Source organism: Pleurodeles waltl, chromosome 4_2, assembly GCF_031143425.1.
Source record: "Pleurodeles waltl isolate 20211129_DDA chromosome 4_2, aPleWal1.hap1.20221129, whole genome shotgun sequence".
Taxonomy (NCBI): Eukaryota; Metazoa; Chordata; class Amphibia; order Caudata; family Salamandridae; genus Pleurodeles; species Pleurodeles waltl.
In genome coordinates this window covers 374073033-374097332 of record NC_090443.1, presented here as the reverse complement: position 1 = coordinate 374097332, position 24300 = coordinate 374073033, and the positions used below count along the sequence as shown (strand labels likewise).

General features: G+C 42.4%; 1 protein-coding gene across 1 annotated transcript in view; it reads left to right on the top strand.

Annotated features, from left to right (window-relative positions):
• Positions 1-504: 504 nt before the first annotated feature.
• The window catches only part of NUF2 (NUF2 component of NDC80 kinetochore complex), a 218344-nt gene continuing 194548 nt past the window's right edge, over positions 505-24300 (top strand). Inside the window, exons 1-2 of the mRNA XM_069231491.1 lie at positions 505-593; positions 12803-12932. Coding sequence (XP_069087592.1) covers positions 12813-12932 — 120 coding nt within the window. The 5' untranslated portion in view covers positions 505-593; positions 12803-12812. The remainder of the gene's footprint in view (positions 594-12802; positions 12933-24300) is intronic.

Sequence of the window (24300 nt, the reverse complement as noted above, 5' to 3'; positions counted from 1 at the left end):
TTAGACGCTTATCCACTTGCAGGAGTCGACCCGAAGGTCCAGTAAACAGAGAGAAAAGAATTATCGAGAAAGCTCTGCCAGAAAAACTAGGTGGAATAAATCAAGCCCACAGTGTTTCTGGTACTATTTTAATTATCAGATTTAATATGTCCCGAAACTAAATACGAACTTCAAAAAGTATGACTTATAATTCTTAAAAAATATTAATAATAAACGTAGAACTGTGTGGAAGAACACAACTTACCAAGAGCAAATTATGAAAGAAAAGAGACGTAAGAGTGAGTATTGCATAGCTAATGAAGAACTGATCAAATATAATTGCGAACAAACATTTGTTACTTAGGTTTTGAAAAGTCAGCAGTCGATATTCCTACCACCGAGGCATATTGAGTGAACACGTTGGTGTGTTCCAACATGGCCGCTACGCATTAGCAATCGGAGACCAGAGCAGCATAGTCCACTCTCGATGTTTACTAAAGGCGCCAATTTCTGTTTAAAAAAAAAAAAAAAAAAAAAAAAAAAAAAAAAAAAACCTCGTCCTGTAACCGCTGTTTGAAGCTGTCATATTAGGATAGCAGAAAACGCCTGTTCAGGTAACTGTGGGAAATGTGTGTAGCCGATGGTATGCACTGGGGTGCAGTTAATGACAACAGAGTACGGACAGGGAATCTAGTAACGGTAGTCGCCACGACAATAGTGCAAACATACACCACAGGCGTGATTCTTAGTAATCCAGTTTAATTGTGCCATTAACAGTTTTGCCGGTGCCTTTGGTTTTCCATGGATTAGACGTAGCTGCAAAACCGGACCCATGTCACAACACTTCCTGATAGTTCTAGTGTGGAAAGATTTTCGAAACTGAAATATGGGCAATGCTGATGGGTCTGGCTTCATTTGTGACTGAAAATACAATCCAGATTTGTTGACTTGGGCTGTGCGTCTCTTCTGAGCTGCGACTGTCGCATAACGTTGGGAGTGCCGCCAGACTAGCTTGCATCCATACATAACAAGCCTTTTTAGGTTTGCCTAGAGAATTGGTCTGTAACAGGTGTAAGAGGTCGTCAGGTATTGTGTGACTGCTACACAATGTGGGGATGTTGTGGGTAAATTGAGGATGCTAGTATCTGATTAGTAATCTGTCAGTGTGACTGCTAGTATGTAAAATAGTTGAAAGTGCTTTTAGTATTTAGACTGTCATCTCATGTTTACATTAAGGCAGTGGCTTAAGATACATTGGCCCATATTTATACTTTTTGACGCTAAACTGCGCTAACGCAGTTTAGCGTAAAAATATTTTGCGCCGTCTAACGCCATTCTGAAGCGCCATGCGGGCGCCGTATTTATGGAATGGCGTTAGACGGCGCAATCAGACCGGCGCTGCCTGGTGTGCGTGGAAAAAAACCACGTAGACCAGGCAGCGCCGGCGTTGGGAAAAAATGACGTTAGGGCGTCTTAAAATGGCGCAAGTCAGGTTGACGCTAAAAAATCGTCATAACCCGATTTGCGCCATTTTTTCGACGCCCAGACGCCATTTCATGACTCCTGTCTTAGTAAAGACAGGAGTCATGCCCCCTTGCCCAATGGCCATGCCCAGGGGACTTGTGTCCCCTGGGCATGGTCATTGGGCATAGTGGCATGTAGGGGGGCACAAATAAGGCCCCCCTATGCCACAAAAAAAATAAAAAAAATTATACTTACCTGTACTTCACTGGGATGGGTCCCTCCATCCTTGGGTGTCCTCCTGGGGTGGGCAGGGGTGGCAGGGGGGGTCCCTGGGGGCAGGGGAGGGCACCTGTGGGCTCATTCTGAGCCCACAGGTCCCTTAACGCCTACCCTGACCCAGGCGTTAAATTCAGGCGCAAATGCGGGTTTTTTTGACCCGCCACCTCCCGGGCGTGATTTTTGCCAGGGAGTATAAATACGACGCATTTGCGTCGCCGTCATTTTTTTAGACGGGAACGCCTTCCTTGCATCTCATTAACGCAAGGAAGGCGTTCACGCTAAAAAATGACGCTCTTTGCCCATACTTTGGCGCTAGACGCGTCTAACGCCAAAGTATAAATATGGCGTTAGTTTTGCGCCGAATTTGCGTTGAATAAAACGACGCTAATTCGGCGCAAACGGAGTATAAATACGGGCCATTGTGTACTAATTTAAATCTTACTCTTGAACTAACGCTGCAGAAATCACTCCTAGGAGGATTTCTTTTACTCTGCTAGCGAGTCTTGAAGTTTACTTTCCTTTAGTCTCCACAAAGACTGGGGAGACCCAGCCTACCCATTTACTTACTTTCAGCCACCTTTGACAGTGACTGTCAGAAGTTTGCCCTCACTTGCCATCCGCCAACTTGGATCACTACTCTCCATGTCATCTGTGCAATCAGTTGTTTTCATTGGTGTAAGCGAGCAGCAACTTCCCTAGTTAAAGTAGTCTCAGACATTTCTCAACAGACATTCCACTCTGCTCCAGGACTCTGTCGCCATGAACAACAAATCCACAACATTTTCTTATGTTTTGCTCTTTATCGCAGATATTGGTCTCTGTGCACCAAACTCCAAGCCAAACCACCGCCGTTGAGCACGTATACATTAAGTTCATGTATTGGAAACTGCCCTTCTAGTGCAATTGCTGTACAGTGAACTTGACAGGAGCAGTTGTTTCGCTACCAGGCAGGGCCACTTTACTGCACATGTGCTGAAGAACAGCTACTCGTGCATGCATCAAAGAGTGCCATGTTTCCACACTAGGTAAACTGGTCACAGTTCTGTCTGAACTGCCAGTCCAGGCCTTCCCTGAATGGAAACACCTGCAAACCAGGACTGGCGTCAGGACAGATATAGCGGCGTGGTTCCAGTGGCACAGTGAGCACAGGACCACGTTTAGGCATACCAGTCACACTTAAGGCATCAAAAACAAGATGATGTATAGGATGCTTGAATTAATCTAAATCACTGGCAGTTGTTCAGGCAGGTCCTAGCTGCCTTGTGTCCCAGTTCAGGGAGGACCTGACCTAGCAGTTCGGGCTGGGCTGTTCCCATGGATGCAGGATCAAGGCTGATTTGCATAAGGCTAGGTCCAAACTGTGGTGGCATGGTGTGCAAAATAACAAAGGACTGGGCTTTGGCATGCTTAGTTACCAGTGGCTGAGATTAATTCAAACAATTCACCCATCACTTTATTGTATTCTCCAGGAACAATTAATTAGCGGTCCTCTTCTTTCAAGGACTTCATGGAATTTCTAAGGGCAGCCTTGTCTCCATCTGCCTCAGTTCAGTGTCTCTCTTCACCCTCCAGCCACATTAATTGCCCAATACACTTCCACTGTCTTGAGGAAGTTGTCCTCATCCACCATTGTGTCCCAAACAAAACTATGGGCATTCAAACTGAATCTCATTGGTCCAGTACTTAAACCTAAATAAAAACAACAGCAGAGACCTGCTATAAGTGTGCTGCACATACTTACTCAACATGCACTCAGGATGTCAATGCACGATTCCAGGTTTCATTTCATAGGGGAACTACAGGAGGAGTTAGTAGAATGCACTCACTCCCAAAGGAATCACACTATAAAATCAAAATCACTATACAGCTTAAAGTGCTCCACCCATGGACAGAAACCTCTCCCTACCACGAGGTGGGGGGAATGGTTGGGCATGCTAGTTGCGCACCTCCGGGTCCAAGAACAGGTCCTTGACCTTGCATTGTCAAAAAAAAAGCGTAGACTTGCTTAGTAAGCATGACACCAGGGCCAAAGTAAAACAGGATACCGGTTTTATTGTACTGTATTGCAGTATTTATTTAGCTCTAACTACAACTTTGTAGGGGCACTGAAGCGCTTACCCACTTGGGCAGCAAGCTATGCCATATAGGGTGTGCAATTGGAAGGGTGTTATCTTTTTTTGTGATCCGATGTGGGAAGTGTTTCCATGTTGTGAGTGAGGACCATAGAAGTGATATTGTGTTATGGGATGCAGCACATAGCATTATCGTGGTTAATGAGGTGTGAGAGACAGACACACAGTTTTATGGTTTGTAGTTTGCTGGCAGCTTTGAACAGCTGTGTAGGTCTATTTATGGTATTTCTTCTTATTATAGTCTTCTTAGGTGGTTACTGCACTGTGTTGTCCAGTCAGAAGTTTTTTGTACATTTGTGGTCCTGAGCTGGAGTGGTTAGACACAGAAGAGGAGAAAGCTGGTGGGATGGGCATTGTTACTATCTTCCCATATCACAGTGTAATTGTGAGATGTAAAGAAGCTGCCATAGAGTATAGATACCTGAAACCTGCAGTGGTGTTCTAGATTTAAGTCTTGCAATTGTCCAGCAGTGTGTTACAGATCTCTTCTGTTATTCCGTGCCTGCATAGTTAGTGATGGCTGGTTTATTGGCTGTACAGTACTGGTGATGGACAATCCTTGTAGCAGTTATGCCTTATGTGAATGTAAGAACATTACTTTATAATTGGCTGCTAACTGCTGAGTATTATGTTCTTAGTATTATTCTGGGTTAGAAATGTTATATGTGTAGCTACGTAATTCGATAATACCCTGGCAAATCGTTGGTCAGCCATTTTTAGCTTACCTGCATATCGAAAGTAGTTTGCTGGTTGGGTTGATTCTAATATATGGGTTGTAAGCTGAAGATTGAGCTTGGATGTTTCGAATGCTGGTCGGCAGTGAGTTTGAAATCTTGGCAGCTTGTACTGACTAAGCAGTGAAAAAGCAGTCCCTCCTTTGGACATTTTTTATGGTGAGTGGTATGATAAGTGGTACAAGCCTGGAGTGCTGTGTCCTGTTTTGTTTATGTTTCTTGAATTTATCTTGTAGGAATAGATGTCCATTTGTTTGGGAGACTCTGGAGAATGCAGAGTAGCTTGAACTTTTCCCTTCTAGCCATAGGTAGCAAGAGGAGTGATTGGAAGACTGAAGTCATGTGTTCTTTTGGGTGAAGATGAAGAAGAGTTCTTGCAGCAGTGTTTTGGATTTGTTGTATTTTGTGTGTGATCACTGCGGGTGAAACAAGGAACAGGCTGTTGGCATAGTCAAGCTTGGAGATTTTTGAATGTGAAGATGGCTTGCACTTTCTGTGGGTTTCCAAGATATAAGAAGATGTGACATTGTGTTTTCATTGTATTGAAGGCATTCCTTGTGATGTTGTTAATGTGGTATTAAGAATAGGTTTGAATCCATGGTTACCTCTATCTTTTTGACCTCTCTTGATGTTGTTGGAGGGGCCATATAGGGCAGTGGGCTGATATTTTTACTATTGTCCAGAGGTCATTATCTTTGTGGTATTAAGCTTTAGATGCTTTTTGATCATCCATGTGTTTATGGCACAAAGATGGGCATCATGTTTTCAATTGTAGGGATCTTCTAGGCCATCAATTTAAAAAAATATTTTATTGTCATCTGTGCAGTTGTAACACGTGAAATTGAACTGTTTAATCAGATATGATAACGGGGTTAGGTTAGGTAGAAGGTGAATAAAAGAGGGCATATGATGGATCCCTGAGGGATGCCACTGTGTGGTGTGTGATGAGCTGATGTGAAAGTTAAGCAACACTTTGTCTCTGAGATAAGCAATTTATTTTAGAGCAGTTTCACAGACTCCAAGATAACAACGTCTTTCTAGCTGCATGTCTGGTAGTCATGTGAAATGCAGCTGATAAAATCCAGAAGCAACAGAGCAACTTCGAGTTTTTGATCATCCTTCATGGATGTGATTGCCGACCCTGTGCCTAAGCCTATTCTAAACCATCTACAAAAAGAAGGGACCAGGAGTGCTTATAGGTCCAGCATACATGTTCCTAACTAGGCTAAATATCACAACAAGGGTATGCAGTTCCTTTTGAAGAAAAGATAAAGAATGGAATAGGTATGGTTCAAGTCTGAGGTACCAGAAGAGGTCTGGTCCCTTGGGAGCAAGAACCTTCACACACCCAGAAGGGTGTCATTTTTCATCATAAGGCATCCTCCTCGTAGGGTCGGTGCTGCAGTGCCCGACAGGCACCCGCTAGGAGGCTCTTTGCCGAAGATCTTTTATGTAAAATGTTGTATGTGAAGAAGGGGTGTGTGGCTAATGGTGTAGATTGGAGATACAAAGTTGTGAGTGTGAAGGAATGTGCAGGATAAAATAGGCTAAGTGGTCCTCAAAGGAATTTTTATAGATGAGTTTACCTGTCTAATTAAAAGAATGGTCGCTATCTAGAGAGGCAATGATTTTCGATAGCTCAGCGGGTCAACATGTTTCCTGCTGTTCCAAGTTAATACTGATATGGATATTCTTCAGGACAAATCGTTCTAATCTACACAGTGTTTGCCATCTAAACTTATGTGTTTCCAATAATTACTAATCACAAATCACCACAACTTGGTGGAAGATTACTACCTTGTTGATATTATGGAACTGACCCCATTTGGGTATTCAATAGTTTCCCCTTGAGTGAAGGAAGTGCAAACGCTACTTAGCGTGAGGAACGCAGAGTGGCATCCAGCGATCAACCTACCGGCGCTCTGCTTCCTGATCATAGGGCTTGCCCGAAGAGGAGCATGCGCTATGGTTAAGCATGACTCCCTTCTGGGTGTGTGAGAGCTTTTGCTCCTGAGGGACCAGACCTCTTCTGATAACGTGGCCTGTTCTGAAGTCAGACTGTTAGTCTGATATTAAGGCAATATGTTTTGTACAGTTCGAGAGTTGAGTGAACACTGCTCTTTCATACATTTTTCGTAAGAATAGTCCATTTGTTATGGGCCTGTAGTTTGCTGGTTTGGATAGGTCGAGGTTTTGTTTCTTGAGGAGAAACCTAACATAGGAGGTTTTCAGCTCAGGTAGGAACAAACATAGTTCCAGGGACTTGTTGAGTAGCCACCTGGCTGCCTCTCCTGCCTCTCCTGCACTGGTTGTGTGAAGGATATCATGAAATATTTTTGGCGGTGCTGGTTATGAAGGTGATCTTGATAGTCTGGCTGCAATGATAATATTGAGGAAATATTTTTGTGACAGTATATTGAAAGTATGCATTATTGTAGGATTACTTTTGTCTCTTTCTATGATGGCTAGGTTGTAGAATTGACCACATTCACCTTAAGGTAATTTTGAACCTTTTTAATTTTTGAGATTATTTTATTGGAAATGTTGTCACACAAATATTGTGATTGTCATATTTCTGTGTTTTCAAACTCTCGATTAGGGAATTCTGCTTGAATTTTGTGGAGTTCTTTAGTTTGCCAGTCTGCTTCAGTTATGCTTGTGGAGTAGTGGTGTCTTTCTAGGCTCTGTTATAATGATGCTTTGCATTTGGGCACTGACGGCAGGGGTACGTGCCTGTTTATCTCGCAGGAAATATTTTTGTCCTCACAAAGGTACTTACCAACTCCTGTCCAATCTCTGTCCCCACTGGAAAAGCTTGAACATTTCCTCCTCAAAAGGGTAGGAGTAAACATTTTTGTGGAATGCGAGGAAGAAGGGATATAGGGAAAATGAAATTGTAATTGTGTAGCAAATGTGTGCATTATATAATATCCATGTGTATATTTGCACAGATGTAAAGTGAAGTCACAAACGTTTGCAAGTAGGACAATTTCCAGGCTTGTGTAAACTCTTGTGAGATTCTGAAGTGGTAATTCTGCACAAATGCAAGGACATTTATGTGTGAGTGCTCATTTGTAATTTTCATTTATAATTGTTCCTCTAATTTATTTACTTGTTGCTTGTGATGGTTACACTGATGTATTTATTTTTAATGCATGCCACATGTTTTATTAAATGATGCCTTGAGAAATGGTATTTAAACTGCAGATTAGCAAAATGTTCTTATTCCAATGGATGCAACTCTTACCTTAGGGGCAGACTATCTTCTTTCACAGATTCATAATGTGGTACTGTAAACTGGCAGCCAAAGGCTTTTTGTTGCCCGTAGACAAGTAGCCCTGTACAAGCTTCGACTACCCTCAGATCAGGGGGTCTTGGGGACTCTAACTTCAAATACTATTACCTGGCTGCCCAATTACAGCAGCTCTCATACTGGTTGGTGGGCTAGGTTCTGGAGAACACAGGGTCAGTTAGCCACCTCTGTCCTCTGAGGCTGTCCTCCAAGTTTTACACCACAATGCCTGACCACCCGACGCTCACCTCTTCTCCTGCAGGTCGGGTGCTCTCCTGTTGTGTGTAAGCGATTCATCTCACCAGACTCCTACTCTTATAATCCTTACCCCAGTGGTTCCACTGCCTGGATTCCCCCAATCGGAGGGGCCACCTCTCTAGCTGAGAACTACACACATGGGAGGATGCCAGGCTATTGAGTGTTGGGAGATCTATATCAGAATGGACAATTAATGACTTTCGGAATATTGACTGAAGGCCAAGACCTTCTTTATGCCTCCTTAAAGAGTGCTTTGGGGGACATCTGGGTAACTCAGGTGACAGAAGAGGTCACCCACTAACTCATACAAACATTACACACTATGGGCAATGGACATACACTAATTAGCTGGATCACCAAGGCTCTAATCACCCATACGCAGGCATTGCTGCAACCCCTGCGAGACACATGGGAGACCGACTTCTGCAGGCACTTCATGATAAAAAAGCGGGAAAAGGCCTCAGCGCCTCGAAACCCTGTTGGGTACATAGCGTGCTTTATAAATTCTTGATTGATTGATTGATTGACATGTGGATGGTTTCCTGCAACATCCACCTGAAACTGATCCAATTCTACATCCTTCACAGGTCATACCTCTCCCCTTCCCATATTTCCTAGAGCTTCAAACACCGGCACTAGAAGTGCCATGCTGAGGTGGACCTGACATATAATATGGGATTGACCACAGTTACAGACATCTTGAGACTTACTGGAGTACTGTACGGTCCCAGCTCTAACGAGATAGGGCAATAGCAGGCATTTCATTGTGGGAGGCAGGAGCCCTGGGCGTATACACGAGACCATGCGCACACAGGGTTGCAGCGCGTTTCCAAGACGTGGCTCTTATGCTGGACAAACAAATGATCACAATGCGCTGGACAGTACCAACCCCACCATACTTGGCTCTTTAGCTGAGCCCATTCACCTGATGGATAAAAGTTGAAACAACAGCACTGCACAGATAGGACACCAGGGGCCTGCGTCATCGCCCCATGACCAAGAGCTTGGAAGTGGTCCTCTCCCAAATGATAGGTCCACTCCTCGATATGTCAGCTGATTCCTCGTCAGCGGAGTCCCAATCCCCACTTCTTTCGCCCAGTAACACATCTACCCCCTACCAGACCTGCATATACACCAGTGGGCTAATGCTCTGTCGAGGTTGGTATAAACATATAGAGTGCCCCTGGCATCCCTATACTGTGAACCTTGTCATAACATTGAGCACCCGAAACAGCATCAGCTGAATCCCCTCTGGGATCAAACTCCTTACTCCTCTGGGGGCACTCAATGAGCATTACATCACACACACACAGATTGCCTTTATGGATCCTACATATGGAGCCTATAGTGGAGATCATGCCTCCCAGCTGTCACAGAGGCTCCAGTATCGTCCCCATGGTGGATCCCACCCTCCTGCTATCTCCCTCTTTTCCTTCAACCTGTCCTTCCTACCCATTCATAAGTGAGAAATCAAAGGGTTTGATTTTATATTTGCAACTTCTATCTGAGAGTAACCATACATGACAAGATTTTGTGTGTGTTTGTGTGTGTGTGTGTGTGTGTATATATATATATATATATATTATAAAAAATCCATTTCATGAATGGTTTCACTGTATGTGTTGAACAATTCAATGAAAAAAGTGTGTGGTGGGGGGGCAGTTTGCTGCCCAGGGTTGTGCCTACTTATACAGCTGACAAAAACACATTATGCATTTTAATTTTGAGTCTTTACTCACAAACAAATCACAATGAATGGCTATGTGAAGGAAAGGTTATGGTGGGGAGCCTGGGTCGTGGGCATCTGCTTATCTAGTATTGTTATCATCTGACCCTATCATTTTCCATTACACCATTCCTCCAGACAATGCTTCCTACTGCTAAATCCATTTTACTTATAATTTACTAATCTGTAATAAAGTAGCCAGTGCCCCTGCTTATTGAGGCTATATAATGGTTAACAAACCTTTTTGGACTGATAGCATTTTTTTATTAGTAATTATCGCTAAATGGCGGTTGCTAATCAGGTATGTATTTAATAGGAGGGCTGTGGATTCTCTAAAGGTACTGCAAGTAGGAAACCGGAAGAGATCAGGGAGGGCTTCATATGTGACACCAGAAATCAAAACAGATAAGGCTAAAAGGAATCCAACAAATATGTGCAGGGTTCTTTGCCAACATGACAGTTCCATGTCATTTACACCATGTATAAAATTGTTGCAGCAAGTTTATTTTTCCTTTAGGTCTACCTAGAACACTTTCTTGAGTGCAGAAGTGAATAATAGCCAGCCAAGAGAATATGTTTTTAAGGTATGCACTTTTAGGAGGAAACTATGAAATAGGAGAGCAGTTGTATACATTCAGGGGTGTGGAATTTAATACCATATGTACTTGTCAGTGGGACAGGTTGCTTCTCAAATCTTAAATCCTGTACAAAAAAATCTACTTGTCCCTTTGGTGCCATGTGGTGCGGCGACAAATTATGGCAGCAATCTCATTATGTAAGAGCTCTGATAATAGCCTCTCTGATTATGCCAGGGCTACTACTACAGTGAGGCTTGAATAATTGCAATTTCAATCTCTACTATAATAATTTCCTTATTTTGTCACCTTCCAGCAGAGCTACATACTGAGGCTGAAGGAAGCAGTAAGCAATAGTTCAGGGCTGGAATGCTTTTGAGTCTGCAAACCTACTAATGTAGATGTTTTAAGGATTTTCACCAGCTCTTCTCTAATCTTTTCCCATAATGAGAATGGTTGGAAATTTACTCCTGACAGTGGCAGAAGTATAAGTTCTTCCAGGGTTGGGGAAAAAAGTGGTTGGAGGGAAAGTGAACTTGTAAGATGCTCAATAGATTTTTCACATGAGCAAATCTACACATGCATATTTGCTAATGCTAAAATACAGTTCACAAATGTTTTCAAGGAGTACAAGTTCCTGGTCTACTTCTGTAAGTTCTTGTGGATTAATAAAAGCCACTAATTCAAAGATATATACCATGGGTGCACTTTTGTGACTTGCTTTAAGAACTGTCTCCCTAATTAGGTCTGGGTTAATAAAGACATTTTGTTTTTTATTAAACTTCTATTTCTCTCTATCGATCGCCTGGTTTTACTGTGAGTGATCACATTCTGCTCTTCCACAGGGAGTATATTGGCACACAAAGTAGTTTTGTTCAGTGCCAGCAACTTGTGTGGCTAACAGTGGCATAATGAAACTGCAGACCCGACCCCCCCCCCACTCCCCTGCAAAGAACATGGAAAGCCCTTCCTCAGACTCACTCAGGGCAGATGCTGTGCTGAGGGGGATCTGGAGGGGAGCTGCAGGGCCTTTGTTGCACCACTGGTGGCAATGTGTGTTTTTTGAGACAAAGTTTTTTTCTTTTTGCCAGTCTTTGCTACAATGTTGAGTGCCTGGCAGCTCCCACAACAATAAAGTGTTACAAAAGCCATGTCTAAACAAGACACACATTGACAATACCAAAAGACTCACAGAAATGTTGGATCGGTTGGCTTTACCAGTGCTTGTTTATTTTCATGCTTCCCATAATCTTGTTAAAAATGGTTACACTGATATTTTTTAGTAATACTAGCATGCATCAACACATTTTACCAAATGACGCTTCAAAAAAACACCACCTACAATTTCATAGTAGCGAAACGTTTTTTTCTGACTTACATTTGTTTCTCCACATTTTATTTTGAAAGCAAAGAATCATCAATTTTGCTTATAAGCTTCTGCAAAAATATGCATTTAATCTGAGAGCATTCTGGGAGCATTATACTGAGCCTCATATTGTTAAACTTTTCAAACATGTTTGTACACTTTTTTTATTTTATTTTTTGTACCGGGACCTCTGTCAATGAAGGCTTTTCATTACTGAACCATAAATACAAGTTCAAACAGCATTAACATGGACACACATTATCTCAACTGCACACAGTTCCCTTCTCTGCAAACTGACAGCCAAAGGGTTTGTGCTGCAGGGGTTGGGCCTTCTTGTCCCAAGGACAAAATAAACATGAAAACGTGTTGCCCTTGACCCCAAACAGTGTGTCACAGGTGTTGGGAGACAGGAATTCCACATCTTTGAATGCATGGTTATCCATTTAAAAATGTTGCCCACATTGTTTGGTTTTAGGTACTAGAACAGATCCCCGCTGTTGTTCTGTATTTCAAGGCAATCTGTCCTTTTTCTATTGTGGCCCCAAACTTTGTGTGATGCTTTGTATTCCTATATGTGATTAAGAATCTGGGAAGAACCTCTTGTCAAAGCAGATGTGATTTCTAGCAGACACATTCTCCAAAGATTCATAGGTGGCCAGGCATATTTTGCAATATTATGGAGATACAGGTTGTACATGTAGATTAAAATGGCTCTGTTGGACCCAAGCATTGTAGGTTCCTCACTTCCAGTGGTGTAAAACTTTGAGATGTCCATATAATCATTCAGAAAACTCTGAGATTTTTGTTTTTATTTGGATGAATATGCTTTAAAATATTTAGAGCAAAGTCCATCTTTGTGGATGGTAAAAGCCTAAGCCTGTTTTGTTTGCTGTAGAACTATTGTTACAAGTAATTGGCTTTTTCATTTTACAGTACTAAAGTTCTGCATATCTGGGAATTGTTTGCTTCTACCTCAAGAACTGTTATTTGCTTTCAGGTCTGCAAAAATGTCTTTAACATTTCCAACGCAGCCCACCAACGAGATTGTGGCCTTGATTCGACAACAAGTTTTTTCGGGCTCGGAGGCAAAGAACATCTCAAAAAATGATTTGTTTCCAAACGCAAAGGTAAGACAGTTGATTGAGCTTGTTGCTTGCTTAAATTGAGGCTGTAAGACCATTCACCTGCCTTCTCGCCCAAAATACCGTCTTGATGCGCTTTAATGAGCACTAGGAAGTGCATGTGAGTTCAAAGATTAAAGACTCTTCTTTTTCTCTGTCTCTTTTCTCTATACCACTGTTACAAATAGGGTTTCTGGTTGGCAGTGGTTTGCACTTTGTCCAAGTATAGACCCTCACTCTACTCTAGGTAAAGGAGCCACACAGCTAAGATCACCCATGCTTACCCTTTTGGTAGCTTGGCACGAGCATTCAGTCTTTCCTCGGATGTAATGTGTAAAGTATTTATGCTGGCACACAGTAAAAACACAACAAAAGTACTCCACACCAGTTCAGAAAAGTAGCTAATATTTATCTGAGTAAAAAGGGACCAAAATTACAAAAATCGAACATACAAAAGTAAATATATCACTTTTTAAAGGTTTAAATGAGTTTTATTTATAGGAATCAATGTTTGTGTCTTTTTAGCGCTAAGTACCTAGATTGCTTCAAAAACAAAGCTGATGCGGGCCGCAGGGGAGATGAGGCCTCAAAAAAGAAAGCGATGCGTCGATTCCTTACTGTGCAGGGGTGGGATGTGTCGGTTCTTTCCTCGCAGGAAAGGCGATGCATTGATTTCCTGACACGCAGCCTCGGTTCCTTACTGCGGTATGGGGTTGATGAGAAATTATGTTGAAAAATTCATACACGCAGTGATGGAGCTGTGGTGAAACCAGGCGCTGCATCTATCCTCCAGCTGCTTATCCAGCCGCTGTGCAACAGTGCATGATTTTATCCTTCAAGTCACCTGCTTACACTTCCAAGGGCCCAAAGACTAATTTGGCACCACTTGGCAAGTCAGGACTCTCTGCAGAAGTCTTCAATGTCCCTGGGACTTCTTAACAGGAGGAAAGCGCAGTTCAAGTCCTTGGACAACCTCGGAAAGCAGGATGTAGAAAGCAAAGTCCAGTCCTTTCACTCCCAGGACAGAAGCAACAGGCCAGTAATAACAAAGCAACAGGCAGAGTGGCAATCCCTCCTACAGCATCAAGCTCTTCTTCCTGGCAGAATGTCCTCTGTACAGATGTGTTCTAACTTTGTGGTATCAGAGGTCCAGTACGTATACCCATTTCTGTCTTTGAAGTAGGCAAACTTCAAAGAGAAGTCACATTCCAGACAGGCAGAGGCAAGGCATTCTCAAACGTACAATAAAAAAAAAAAAAAAAAATTCACCAAAAGATTTATTCTTAAATTGTGAGTTCAGAGACCCCAAACTCAATAAATAACTAATGGAAAATTAATCCAAAAGATATTTCAAGGCAATCCCCATGTTATCCTGTGTGAGATATAGGCCTTGCAATAGTGAATAACAAATTTACCAGTATTACCCTATCAGGACATGTAAACCACAACAGTATGTGTCCTATCTATTAAAAACACTGTACTCTGCCCATTGGGCTTCCTTGGGCTTACATTAGGGGTGACTTACATGTAATAAAAGGGAAGGTTTGGGCTGGCAAATTGCAGTATAAAACTTCCCACACAGACATGTTTACAGGGCTACTCGTGCACAATGAGTGCTACAGGCCCACTAGTAGCTATTGATTTACAGGCCCTGGGCACATATAGTGACTTATATCATATCATATATGCCAATCATGGAGCAACCAATTACAGTTTTGGCAGAGTGCATATGCATTTTAGCACTGGTTAGCAGTGATAAAGTGCCCAGAGTCCTAAAGTCCACGCAAACAGGTCATAAAAAATAGGAAGAAGGCAATACATTTGGGGATAACCCTGCAAAAAGGGCCAGGTCCAACAACAACCAAATCAATGTACTAAATCAATAGATGCATGTAGGAAAGCACCCTTTTTGATATGGTTAGCCCTGACTTTTTTGCCTGGTTTGTGATGTGGCTTTGACTGTTGGTGCACAATGTCCCTGCTAACCAGGTCTCGAGTGCAAGATCTCTTTGCCCAAAACTGCACAGTTGTTTTGAACAATCGGAAAACTCTTCAGCTACCACTGTAAGTCCCTAGTAAATGGAACCCCTGGTACCTAGGGCCCAGGGTACTAAGGAAGGTCTCTGAGGGCTGCAGCACCAGTTGTGCCACCCCCAGAGACTCCTCACCAAACCCACACAGTGCTGCCATTGCAGACTGCTTGTGTTGGTGCAGGATAAATTGAAAACACAACCTACCCTGTGTGCCAGGTCCCCTATCGCTGCATGTACCAGGTGTTAGTCACCCCTAAGGCAGGTTGCATCCAGGCACATGTGAGGGCATAGATTCATGAGCAGATATGCCCCTGCTATGTCTGGCGATTCTGAGACATAGTAAGTGCACAGGGAAGCCAGTTTAAATGCATGTGCTGGACACTGGTCATTACGAGTTCCCCAACTTTATGATGGCTTCTCTGAATCCTGGGATGTTTGGTATCGAACATCTCATAATAATAAACCCTCACTGACCCCAGTGATGTATTTATTTTAAAAAATGCATCCAGAGGGCACCTTAGAGGTGCCCCCTGAAAACCTACCAACTACTGGTGTGTTGACTGACTGGTCCTGACCAGTTCAGCCACCACAGATGCATTTCTGCCCCCCACCCCTCCAATAGTTGAGAGCCTTGGGGGACTGAGACAAAGACCTGCACTGGGCGGAGGTGTGACCTCCTCTCCCAGACAGGATGGACATTCCAGGGCGGGGAGCTTCAAAGGCCTTGCATGCTTTATAATGCGACCCAGGTCTCTCCAATTGGCGGAAATGACCTACCTCCCTGTCCTGACCCCACTTTTGGTAGCAGCACAAGCGGGAAAATTAGTTAAATTAGGAGAAAGCCCACTTCATGCCAGTCCCACCCCTAAGGTGGACAAGATGAAGTGGACACTACTTTTAAAATTCCTCCATCTTGCTTGGAAGGAATTGTATTGTATTGTATTGTATTGTAATCGTATTTATATAGCGCTTACTACCCCTGACGAGGCCTCGAAGTGCTTTTCGATGAGTAGCACGCTACTCCGGAACCCAACAAGAATTAGTGATGGATTAGTATCATTTAATAATGAGTACAGTTTTTAGTATTATTATGAGTTAATTTGAGCCGCGGATATGAGAGTTTGTTAGTTAGATTGACTGGAGTAATGGAGGGGTGGAGGAGGAAAGAAATCCAGAAGTGTTAATTGGGAGTATATCCTTCATTTACTCAGTCCAAAGGCTTGGGATGAATAAAGGGGGGCGGAGGGGGAAGAGCATGTGGAAGGGTTAGGGAGAGCATAGTAGCAGGGTGAGATGAATGAGGGGGAATTTAGGTGGGTTGTGTGGGAGGTCACAGAGGTAGAGTGAGGTTTGGTGAGTTAGATGTGGAGGTGGAGGGAAGAGCTTAGGCAGAGATATTTAGGAGATGAAAGTGGTCGAAGGGATTTGGGATGAGTCAGATTGAGAATGGAGGATAGTTTGATAGAGACATGACATAAGAGTGAGGAGTAGATAAGTGTGATAAAATGAGAGCAGAAATTCATAGATATCTAGTATAACAACCCAAAAACCAGGAGCCATGCAATGATCCACAAACATGCCAAGCACAGAAACAACATATACACATACATACACATATATATATATATTTATACACACACACACATGAATACACACACATATGCACATACAATACATAATTAGAATCATGGGTAAAAAATACTTAGTCAGACAGGTTTAAAAGTGTGTGTGTGTATTTTATTGTTATGACAGTAGCAATACATATTTTCCAAAGAAACTATAAATAAATAGAAATACATATTTTCCAAAGAAACTATAAATAAATAGAAATATACATATAATCTGAAAAAATATTTATCCACATAGGCATATGCAGTTCATAGTTGTTTGAAAAAGGTGGGTATGAAGGAAAGAGACAACTCTTGAGTAGTTTTCTGAAAACAAGAAAGTTATCTGTGGCTCTTATAGTTGGGGGTAATGAATTCCATAGTTTGGCTGCTTGGACGGAGAAGGATGTACCACCTACAGTCTTTTTCTTGTATGGTGGTGTTCTAAGGCGAGGTGCCAGTCTTGAGCGGAGGGTTCTTTGTTGGATGTATTTGGTAATTTTCTTTCTGATAAAAAGCGGTCCTGTTCCATGTATAGCTTTGTGGGTGATACAAAGCAGCTTGAAAGTGCATCTTCTGGCAACGGGTAACCAGTGTAGTGCTCTCAAGGCAGGGGAGATGTGGGCTTGCGGCTTTATATGTAGTAGTAGCCTGGCTGCGGAATTCTGGATACGTTGTAGTTTTTTCATAACAGATAGAGATGATCCATGGTAGAGGCTATTGGCATAATCCAGTTTGGATAATACAAGTGAGATAGTAGCTTGCACCTTGTGTGGAAATCCGAGGTGGGGGAAGATGCGTCGTAAAGTCTTTAAGGTGATGAAACTTGTGCGTGCTAATTTGTCTACTTGGGCATTCATAGTTAGCTTGGAATCCATGGTGATTCCTAGGTTTTTAACTTCCTTGGATAATTGAGGAGGTGGTCCGAGATAGTCAGGCCAGACGCACAGAGGGTCATAATTTTTCCAGTCACCACATATGAGTATTTCTGTTTTGGAGGTATTTAGTTTGAGATGGCTCCAGGTCATCCACAGATCAACGGCTCTGAGGCAACTGAAGATTTGTGAGTTTTCAATGTTTTTGAGCTCTTCTAATTGAAGTAGTATTTGTGTGTCATCTGCATAGTTGTAGCATGTGAGATGGAAATCATTGATCAGTTCTGGTAAAGATATCATGCAGATGTTAAAAAGCAAAGGTGAGATGATTGACCCTTGGGGGACCCCTGTTTTTGTGAGGTAGGGTTCGGATGAGAAGGGGGGTGAGTGGATGATATTCGCTCTTTTTTGGAGATAGGAAGTAATCCAGTCGAGAGCAATCCCTTGTTTGCCGGCTTCGTGGAGTCTTTGAGTTAGGGTGTCATGGTCAACCGTATCAAAGGCAGCTGAGAGGTCCAAGAGAAGTAGTGCAGCAACTCCATTTCGGTCAACTGTGTTTTTAAGATCGTCCCAGATTGCCATGTGCTTCTTCCTGGGCGGAATCCAGTTTGGAAGTCTGAAAGTATAGAATTGTCTTCAATGAATTGTGACATCTGGGCGAATGCTGCTCTTTCTATCAATTTGCCCAGGAAAGGTCCATTTGTGATAGGTCTGTAGTTGTTGGGGTCTTGCGGGTCTAGGTTTGTTTTCTTTAATAATGGTCGTATGTATGCCTTTTTCAGGTCTGTAGGAAAAGTTCCTGAAGTTAAAGAGTTGTTGATGATTCTTCTTACAGGTGTGGCAGCAGAAGTAGATAGCAGGATGTTCTTGAAGATTTGTGGTGGGCAAGGGTCAGAAGGGCAACCAGAAGGTCTGCTTGCTTTGACCAAATCCATAAATTCATCCTGGGATATTTGTTTGAAGGACTGTAGAGGTTGGGATGGTTTATTCTTAAAGGGTATTTTAGTAAAGGGGTTGGTGCTGATGGTTTTCTTCTGTTTTAAATAGGAGTCCAATGTGTCTGCCTTGGTTGTGTAGTGAGTTGCCAATTTGTTTGTGAAATCTTGAGTGGTGGGATGACTTCCTTCCATGCATGTAGGTTTTTGAAATTCATTGAGAATTTTATAAAATTCCTTGGTTGTAGATTGAGCATTTAGAATTCTGTCTGAGTAGTATCTTTTTTTAGCTTTTTTGATTGATGATTTGTATATCCTGTTAAGTTTGTGTAGCTGCAGTTTGTCTTGACTGTTGTTTGTTTTGAGCCAGGTCCGCTGCAACTTTCTGATTTGTTGCTTTATCTTTTTAAATTCTGTGTTTCTCCAAGGTGTTGGTTTTCTTTTGTCATGTTTAGTTTTTCTGAGTGGTAATTAAGCCACTAGGGTTAGGGTTATGCCCACATCCTAGTGGAAGTGGTCATAAGAAGGGTGTAGTTGTAGGTGTAGTCACCCTGAACGTGGCCAGCCCATTGGCTACCGCCTGGCACTCCCTGTAATGCCCCTAAATTGAGTATTTAGGTGTCACCCCTGAACCCTAGAAGTAACTGTGCCAACACTGGTCCCCAGCTGACCAGAGACCAAGCCCAGTGTGGTCTCGCCCATCTTGGACTCCTGGAGACGCCTGCAGCCTCTGCACGCAGGTTCCCTCTTCCACTGGCTTGTAGTGAAAGTCCAACACCTCCAGCAACCACTGCACCTGTGACCCTTGACCCCGGCTGAGGTGGATCATCAATGCCAACAACATCACCCCACCTGCTAAGAGCTCAGGTCCATCCCTACCGAACTCCCTTACAATGCCTACAGCCTCAAAACGGAGGACCCCCTGACCGCGAGTACTCACGGACATGAAACCCCGATGCCTAAAGACATCCATGCATCCACCGGCCCTGTGCACAGGAGAAGAGGACCAAAGGTGAAGTCACATCCTCGAGTACCCCAAGTTTACTACTTACCTGCTTGTTGTCTTTGACTGGCTTCCTTTCCAGAGCCTGCAGCCTGTTTGTCACGAGGTCCAACTCCCATAAAGAATCACTGAGCACCCAACGTCTTACTGCACCTCTGCACTCGGCCGTCCCAGTAACGCCCGGTATGACCTGTTGGGGCGGTTCTGATCAGTTCCCAATACTTACCTTTGCTTCCTGAGCTCCACCTCATAAGTCATTGTTAATCCTGTGTTTGCTGAACTTTGTTTTCCTCCATAGGATAACATTGAGAGAACTCTGAAAATTGAATTGTGTTGATTTTTTAAACTGGAAAGTATTTATGCTTAAAAGGCTACTTACCTGATTACGAAGTTCTTGGGTTTAAAACATATATAATTATTTTTTTCTTTCTAAATTGGTCTCAAATGTATTCTCTGATTTTGTTTCTCATTTATTGCCTCTTAGGTACAACAAATGCTTAGTACTACCCTCTGAGAAGCCTAACTACTCGCCCACACGCTACCACAAAATAGAGCATTAGACCTATCTACTTTTGCGCCTTCAATACCAGTTGGGGATCCACTGGACTCTGCACAGTATACTGCATTTTAGTGCACTAAATAGAGAGCCAGCTTCCTACAATGCTTAATGCTGATTTCAGAATCAGCATGATGGAATATGTTTTGGGCTGGCGTTAGCCATAACCTTTTTAATTTTACTAAAAGGTTGTGTATAATATACTTGTAATAGGTTCCATTGGTCTGTTGTTGTGCCATTTATATGTGTTTTCCACCAACTAGAGCATACAGCATGGGGCAATTGGCTAACCCGTGGCATTCTTCCCATTCACAAGGAGCACATCCACACTCCAAGTAGTTCCTTCACATGCCATTGACTACATTGACAATGTGTGCCTTTTGCGATGAAAAATTATTTCCTTTTCTCAACGTGTTTGGTTGTTTTTCTTTTAGATGTAGAGCTCACTCGCTCACCAAAAAATAACGTTCTGCCAGAAGCATTATTTTAAAAAAAGAAAAAAAAGCACGAAGACAAAAGTTTAGTGGCCAACGCCAGACCTAGTGGCTTTGCCAGCACTTGTTTGTGAATAGTTTGAGACCAGATGGTGTATGTGTTTACAGTAGTTGTCTGTGATATTAAGGCATCTCATTGTGCAGTTTTTGTGCAATAAGAAAATGTGCCTCATGCCCTCACTCTGTCGTACTTAAACTCCTTTGGACCCTTTTTGATCATCTGACATCGACTGATTTCTTTGCTTTGGAACGCATTAACTGGTGGGGACATCTCCACTTCTCTTTTTTATATGTTTGCTATTTTCATTTGCTTAGCCTATTGATTGACTTGCAAAAGTAAACTATAGCTTGTTACCTGAAGTCACAAATATAAACTTTCAGTTATGTGTGCTTTGGTTGCTGGACTCTTACTTATGGGTATAGTTCCTAAACCTTTTAATGTCTGAAATATGCCTGTGTACAAAACAGTTCAGCCAAAGTATATGTACGCCAAGCTTGTTAATGTTATCTAGATAAACATTAACTGTTTCAGCACATTGGGTTTTGCATTAAAGGTTTTAAAATACAGGGAGTGCAGAATTATTAGGCAAATGAGTATTTTGACCACATCATCCTCTTTATGCATGTTGTCTTACTCCAAGCTGTATAGGCTCGAAAGCCTACTACCAATTAAGCATATTAGGTGATGTGCATCTCTGTAATGAGAAGGGGTGTGGTCTAATGACATCAACACCCTATATCAGGTGTGCATAATTATTAGGCAACTTCCTTTCCTTTGGCAAAATGGGTCAAAAGAAGGACTTGACAGGCTCAGAAAAGTCAAAAATAGTGAGATATCTTGCAGAGGGATGCAGCACTCTTAAAATTGCAAAGCTTCTGAAGCGTGATCATCGAACAATCAAGCGTTTCATTCAAAATAGTCAACAGGGTCGCAAGAAGCATGTGGAAAAACCAAGGCGCAAAATAACTGCCCATGAACTGAGAAAAGTCAAGCGTGCAGCTGCCACGATGCCACTTGCCACCAGTTTGGCCATATTTCAGAGCTGCAACATCACTGGAGTGCCCAAAAGCACAAGGTGTGCAATACTCAGAGACATGGCCAAGGTAAGAAAGGCTGAAAGACGACCACCACTGAACAAGACACACAAGCTGAAACGTCAAGACTGGGCCAAGAAATATCTCAAGACTGATTTTTCTAAGGTTTTATGGACTGATGAAATGAGAGTGAGTCTTGATGGGCCAGATGGATGGGCCCGTGGCTGGATTGGTAAAGGGCAGATAGCTCCAGTCCGACTCAGACGCCAGCAAGGTGGAGGTGGAGTACTGGTTTGGGCTGGTATCATCAAAGATGAGCTTGTGGGGCCTTTTCGGGTTGAGGATGGAGTCAAGCTCAACTCCCAGTCCTACTGCCAGTTCCTGGAAGACACCTTCTTCAAGCAGTGGTACAGGAAGAAGTCTGCATCCTTCAAGAAAAACATGATTTTCATGCAGGACAATGCTCCATCACAGTCGTCCAAGTACTCCACAGCGTGAAAGGGTATAAAAGAAGGAAATCTAATGACATGGCCTCCTTGTTCACCTGATCTGAACCCCATTGAGAACCTGTGGTCCATCATCAAATGTGAGATTTACAAGGAGGGAAAACAGTACACCTCTCTGAACAGTGTCTGGGAGGCTGTGGTTGCTGCTGCACGCAATGTTGATGGTGAACAGATCAAAACACTGACAGAATCCATGGATGGCAGGCTTTTGAGTGTCCTTGCAAAGAATGGTGGCTATATTGGTCACTGATTTGTTTTTGTTTTGTTTTTGAATGTCAGAAATGTATATTTGTGAATGTTGAGATGTTATATTGGTTTCACTGGTAATAATAAATAATTGAAATGGGTATATATTTTTTTTTGTTAAGTTGCCTAATAATTATGCACAGTAATAGTCACCTGCACACACAGATATCCCCCTAACATAGCTAAAACTAAAAACAAACTAAAAACTACTTCCAAAAATATTCAGCTTTGATATTAATGAGTTTTTTGGGTTCATTGAGAACATGGTTGTTGTTCAATAATAAAATTAATCCTCAAAAATACAACTTGCCCAATAATTCTGCACTCCCTGTAGAGTCTCTTTTTTTCTGCTCATCTGGCTGAGGATTTTTTGGTTGCAATCTGAACCCCCCTTTTCTGCGTTGGTCCTAAATGCCACCTCTTGCGTCTACTGTTGACTCTTCATCTCAATTTAATCAGACTACATATTCCATGACTACTAGCTGGCAGTTCTCGAGGAGTGAATCCATTCCGGTGTTCCACATTTGCACACTTCATTCCACTTGGCTAAATTTGCAAATAAAGACTCTGAATATAGGAAGTTGTATGAATGTTTATTGGCAATGCTGAAAACCTGACTTGGTCGTACTCTTGAATTGTCAGCAGTTACCTATGGAGTATACATTTCATACAATTTGAAACAAATACTCTATTTCCTATTTCAGTAAGTTGAAATCCTGATTTTCTACTGCTATTGTGTGTCTGCTCCATCCAGCCAAATTGGTCTTGGCTGATGGAACCCATGTATTCTGTGGATGGGAATTAGCCTTAGTGTGCATGCTGTGCAGGTAGGGATGCTGCCTAATCCCTCAGCTACGCAGATAATGGGTGATCATGATTGTGCTTGTATCTCGCAGGCATGAAGACTGAAGGATTCTAAGTATTTCTAGCCTTATCTTGGAAGGTTTAGTAAGGCACCATTGCTGTTTATTTTCATTTTTGTGGGATGTGGATGTGTAAAAGCTCACTCTATTCTGAAAAAAAATGGGTGTACTTCTTACCCACATGTTATATCTACCTTTTCCAATAATTATTTTAATCCTCTCTGGTCCAGCAAGGACGTATTCAAAGATATCCTGAAATACATTTTACATAAATTAACTTCTCTTTATAACCCAACAATGTCATGTGAGCTGCAAAATGTACTTATTTTAACAGCCATCTTCAAATCCATCCTGTTTCTCTTCCAGGACTTGCAATTTAATGGAAACCCTGCTTTGTTTAGCAGAGTCTTGCACTGGTGATAACTTTCTTCACAAAGTATTCACAAATTGGCCCTTTCAGTTATTTGGTTGTTTACATTGTACTCTGAAAACGTGCCTTTCTCTCACAAACCACTGGAAGTCTTCTCTTGGGCCAGTCCATATTGAAGCCCAGGAAAGGTGCTATTTCTTTCTTGATGAGACATGCTTACCCTTGCTATTTTCGCTACACTAGAATGAGGTTCAGTTAACTGATCCACATAATTGGTGCGCAAGATTTGTGGGGGCGTCTAGTCATGCCCGAGCGAAAGGGATCAGTCTAACTAAACAAATGCAACTGACAGTGACTCTTTTATGACCTACCACAACTCTGCCTCAAAATTGTATGTATCATTTGGGTCCAGAATTAATAACGGGGACTGGTATGGAGGGAAACGAAGGTGATGGGTGTTCAGAGGGGAGGGGTGTTGCTCATCAAGGGTACCCTCAAGCTGTAGTAACACACCCATGCTGAAATTAAGCATCAATGAAGATGGGCAAAGGTGGCTGTTAACAAATCTGTGGTTCTGAGGACAATGATTTGCAGTGGACATGCAGTGTGTAACACATGATTGTCTTTTCCAAATTTGTGTTGTCTTGAATGTGAGGCTGCTTACATATTCTGTCTAGCCCCAGTCTTTTAATTCTCACAGAGGCTGTTAGTGTTTTATCACACTAATCCAGTTCTAGAATTGCTGCTATTTGTTATTTAACAAGGCTTTTTGTCCAGACTGGAAACCACTAGATTAGGTCGCCTCTAGCTCTGATCCAAATATAGACTGAACATGATCCAGTTGATGGTTC